This window comes from Montipora capricornis, chromosome 3, assembly GCF_036669925.1.
Source record: "Montipora capricornis isolate CH-2021 chromosome 3, ASM3666992v2, whole genome shotgun sequence".
In the NCBI taxonomy this organism is placed as follows: domain Eukaryota; kingdom Metazoa; phylum Cnidaria; class Anthozoa; order Scleractinia; family Acroporidae; genus Montipora; species Montipora capricornis.
This window is the reverse complement of record NC_090885.1, coordinates 62,370,363-62,375,545: the sequence shown is the minus strand read 5'-3', so window position 1 is coordinate 62,375,545 and position 5,183 is coordinate 62,370,363. Positions and strand designations below refer to the sequence as shown.

At 41.5% G+C, this 5,183-nt stretch overlaps 1 protein-coding gene across 2 annotated transcripts in view; it reads right to left on the bottom strand.

Annotated features, from left to right (window-relative positions):
- Positions 1-5,183, bottom strand: part of LOC138043647 (leucine-rich repeat-containing protein 27-like) — a 25,231-nt gene continuing 20,048 nt past the window's right edge. For both annotated transcript variants that reach the window (XM_068890018.1, XM_068890019.1), the window contains exons 9-13: positions 5,138-5,183; positions 4,160-4,212; positions 3,247-3,317; positions 2,070-2,196; positions 1-495 (exon numbers count right to left, since the gene is read on the bottom strand). The exon at positions 5,138-5,183 is cut by the window's right edge and continues 46 nt beyond it. In XM_068890018.1, coding sequence (XP_068746119.1) covers positions 370-495; positions 2,070-2,196; positions 3,247-3,317; positions 4,160-4,212; positions 5,138-5,183 — 423 coding nt within the window. In that variant the 3' untranslated portion in view covers positions 1-369. The remainder of the gene's footprint in view (positions 496-2,069; positions 2,197-3,246; positions 3,318-4,159; positions 4,213-5,137) is intronic.

Sequence of the window (5,183 nt, the reverse complement as noted above, 5' to 3'; positions counted from 1 at the left end):
TTAACATTTGCTAACCAGGGTGGCTTTATTTACATCGTATGTACTTCAATAAATTAAAATTTCGAAGAAAACGATTATTAATGCAAAAAATACAACACATCTTTTAGCGACACCAGTTCAAAATCTGTTTTTATGACAGAAATTATTACAAACGGAAAGACTTCGTTAATTCTCGCATAATTTAGCATTTAAAACAAAAAACAAAACTGTGTGTTCAAAATAACACTTTTCGCCCAAAGCAGGACAAATACTATACAGACATTCCCCTCAAATATATTAATGTAAATACCCTATCTTAATCTTAAAGTAAAAAAGAAATCTTAAATGGAGCATTGGTTTTCTTCGATAAATTGGTCCCAAGGTCTTGTTTTATTTAGAACTCTTCGTCTTTGACTTTGAGTTCCAATGTGATGACGTCACGTCGTCGCCCGTGAAAGCTCTCAGTCGGTATTCTAAGTTCTTTCTGTCATTCACCTCGCGCTGGATATGACGAGCCTGCAAACAGATTCAAATAGTCAGCGACCATCGCGTTGCTGTGTGTCATCAGTAAGGGCTTTCCCGATCACGGACAGTGCTGCGCAAACACTGATTCTCGACAGGTTACGTGCAGCGCGCAAACGAAAAACTATTTGCTTCTCGATGCGCAAGAAACTGCGTGCGCGTGCGAACGAGAGGACTCTCCAGGAAGCATGGCTGCCCCGACTATGTTTCCTCGTTAAAATGGGCCTTTAGGAATTTCAAGGTGCTTTGCACAGGTGCAGAACGTTCTCTGTCCAGGGACGTAACGTGAGATTTTGAACGTGTACGAACACGAAGAATGCCTCAAGTGCCGAAGGCGCTCCAACAACCCATCCTCAACCTCTGAAATGACTATTATCGACAATTCCTAAGTTTCTCTGAATTGACCATTATCGTCAATTTAGGCCGTTTAGCGCTTGATAGGGAGTATGGGAAATGAATATCTATTTTCAAAAAATCCGAACCCCAATGCCTAAACTCGCTGGACTCGAACCGGCGAATGTTCGATTAATAACCCTTTCACTTAACCACTAGACTACCGCATCGCTATCTGACAGAACACTTTCTTTTAAAAATATATATATATAATATATTTTTTCTTCCGAATGCCGCCGTAAACGTGTATTATTACCGGCTAAGAAACAAGTTTAAAAGGGAGAAATGCCGGTTACCAAACCTCAAGAGAAAGCTAACCATATTAAAATCAAGTACTAGACTTAACCACAATTCAGCAATGATTTTATATATACTAATTAGATTTGATAAATAATCGGTGCAATTGTCAGTCAGTTGATCTTTAGTTGTTAAGTGGATAAAAACAGTTCCTTCACATTGGGTGCTCCGAGTTCAAATCCCGTCCAGGGATGCAACTTTGACTTTTTTTCTTTTCATCTGCTACCACAAGTCCTGGGACAGAGTAATCTAAATTGACGATAACATTCATTCCAGGGAAAATTACGAATTGTCGATAATCGTCATTTCAGAGGGTCTCGCAAATGCCATTCCCGACTTATTCCGAAGGACATTTCAATAAATAAATGCAAAGGAAAATGCAGTCGTTAGTTGTTTATTTTACCCATCTGTAGAGTTTTCAGCAAGCTACAACACAAACAGGGGGTTTACAAGCAAAGGGCAAGTGACGTCGCAAACTCTGTTGTAACATCATCATCATCACCTTTCCTTCAAAAAAAAACCGGGAATTGGGGACTGCTGATGAGGGAGCGTATAGGAGGACTTTTACTTATAAAAGAAAATCTTTTAAAAAATCTTACCAATTTCTCAAGTATCAAGTACGTCACACCCCTGCTGTCAATCAGTGACGAAAGCAAGAACATTTGTAACTTTCTTGCACACGTTTTTCCGCACGGGATGCACGTGTATATTTGTACTGTGATTGGCTCCGCATTCGATTGTAAACGGCTGTTGTGATTAGCCTACATAACTTCGGTGTTCGCTTTACGGTAGTTAGTTGTAAAATATGTTACACAATTGTCCACGAAATGTTGTTTATAGCTTTTAAATGCTTTGCAATCAAATTTTAAAACACTTGCCATTTCTAGGTTCTTTCTTGCAGACTCTAGTTCTTCCTGAATGGACCCATACGCTTTTGTCCGGTGATCTTGTAACTTCTCCATGTGCATTTTTATTCTTGTCTCCAATTCGCGATCCTCGATAGCCCTATGGAAAACAAAAAAACAATAATAAAATAATTGGCAGTCGATGACTGCATGTGGCGGCGACTGCTACAGAAAAGAGTTGAGTTATTTTTCATTTTTTAGAGTCAATAATAATGACTGGAGGAAGAATTAGTTAATTGATGGGGAAAGCTTAAGAAAAAATGAAAAATGTACTGTAAGGGAGAAGTAATAATGTGTGGAAAGAGTGACAGAAGATTATAGCCAGTATATAAGTATTCTTAGTGTTTGAAACTCTATGTACAACGGAGGCTTTCTACATAGATAGCTCATGCTGATTCTGGAGGTTTTTCCGCCAAACAAGAACCCATTACAAGGAGCGTACAACTTTATTGTATTTGCGGAACGGCATTTTTACAGACGGAGTTATCTTTGGATTGATTTTCCCGCGAAACCAAACCTTTCCAGCTAATCACAAGTCTTGCATGATAATTTATTACCAATTCGCTTTTTTCACCAATCCCTTTCCACCTTGTCTTGGTTGATGGAGCAGGAACACCACATCGAAGGTCGAGAAGATTTTGGAACAAAGCAAGCGAGCCACAGCTAAGTGAAAGTTGTTTACAGTTTTCAAACTCACATCGACGGGAAATGTCGAAAATATCGCAGCCGCATCTCTTACGAGCATGCGCATGTTCTTCAACCTACGACACAGCATGTCATTGAGCGTATTCAAGCAAAACGGTAGCATGGACGCGGATCGATCGATGCGTTTCCATTGAAATCGAAACCGGACACTTTTGGAAACGCTTTAGTGTGGAGGGGGCCGGAAGCATGTCCCAAAGAGTATAACTGATATTGTTTTTATGTAAAGAAACCCCCAAATCGTATTGCATTATGGAATGGGGGAAATTAACACTCGTGCAAGCTAAATCTTATTTAAGAACTCGTCTAAAAAAAAGCTTGATCTGTGAAGATGCCGTTGCATAGACCAAGTTATTAGAGTTGTAGGTACCTGTGCTAAAGCGGAGCAGTGAATAACCAAGGTCGCAGTGAGTGGACGTGCCGTTTTGAAGAAGTGTCTGTTGCTTACCTTCTTGCGGCTCCTCTTGCGTCTTTCTCCTCAAAGATTTCTTTCAGACGCTTTGCGTAGCCTTGTGGAGTCTATTACAAAAACATCATACAGAAATCAAAATATGGAAAACTTTGGACCAGAAATAGAAAAGTAAACACTCAATGACTGGTCCCGAGGGTAACAGTTAATTTTGTTTCCCGAGAATCTCAATGTTTCCCCGAGGCGCAGCCGAGGGAAACATTCGAATTCGAGGGAAACAAAATTAACTGTTTCCCGATGAACCAGTCATTAAGTGATTTGTTATATAGCACAAAAAGAAACACGTGCTACGGCAACAGCAACGGCTGTCGTTGGTCAACATTCGCGGGTAACAGTCCAGATTTTGAACTGTTGTCCGCTCAGAGACTTTTGGCGGGAAACAGTTTTATTGTTAGATGTCATGTGACCTCGAAGTAACAACCAACCAGTGACAATCTGAATTGACAGGACAATAATTACAATAAACGTAGTAACTGTTCACTCTATAGACGAAAACTACACAAAACCAGAGATTAGGAACAAACAAAGCAATGAAGGTTGCAAACCACGATTAACGAGAGAAGTACTACAAACGAGGAAACAAATAGTAAGGAAAACAAACGAAGCTTGATTAGAAAGCAAAACAAAACATCTTTGAGAAACTAACGATTAATTGATACAAAATCGAGAGCTCGCGGCTGCACACATCATTCCCCCCCCCCCCCCCCTTCCTTAGCCCTGTGGCAAGTTCTTATTGGTCTGTTAGGACTAACTGTGATTCACTAGTAATCATATGCTGATGCTTTTATATCGCTTACTAGACATCCTGCTCTATTTGTGCAACAGCAAAGGCTGTGTGGTTGCTGCCGTTGCAGCTGGACACTAGTCATTAGGTAAGAAATAAATAGCCCACCTTCTCTTCTTCTTTGATCGACTTCTCGGTTCCGTAAGGCGCTTTAACTTCGACTAAAAAGACGAACAACGAAACGTATAAGAAGTAACCAACTTCTGAAGCGTTGAATGAACTGGGAGTTGACTGCTTATCTCACACCTTGCCATGTTAATAAACGTCCCATACAACCAATAATAAGACGTGTGATCGTTTGTTTCGCATTGCGGTCGGTTGCAGACCACGAAGTTTCGACCGCTTAATGTCGGTCTTCTTCAGGCGACAAGTTCGACTGGTTTACGCGCTACTATATGTATTACGGAGGTCGGCTGTGATAGGTGCACGTGATCCTTCTTGTTCCTTTGATTAATTTCCCGAGAGGTCTGATTCGAAACTGCTCCCTCTCGGACCTCTTGGGAAATTACTAGAATCTATTTTAAACAAAACCTATAAAAAGGAAAAATGGCCTACTGAGGCCCCGCCCACATGTGTCCGGATATATTTTAATCCGCAACTTTTCTCTGCGGATTCAAACAATTTTCACGTCCACACGAAATGTTTTCAAATCGAATTTGCCCGTCGACACGTATCCGGATAGGACTCCTCTGCATGTGACCATGTGCCATCAGGCGTTCGAGTTAGCGACAAGAGAAACGATAGCATTTCGTTCAGCGGCCATGTTGAATATTAACGCGTTAAAGACTGGATCTGAGTTTGTAACGTCATCGGATTTGAAAATATGCGGATTCGACCGTCTTCTGTCCACACTGGAGAGCGGATTTTAAAAGTTGCAGATTCGCAAGCCGGATTCGCGGGATGCGCGTGGACGGAAGGCAATTCGCGAAGAAAAAGTTGCGGATTAAAAAATATCCGGATACGTGTGGACGGGTAGTGTCCTACGCAGCCGTTCTTTGTGTGGTCACGCAACGCTCCTCCCCACACAAGTTGTTTGCGTGCGCGTTTGTGTGACGGGCCCTGTGTTGATAAATACCGCCAACTTACCAGAGGGTGCGCCCCTCGTAGCCGCAAGCCGTTGCTTCTGTTGTCG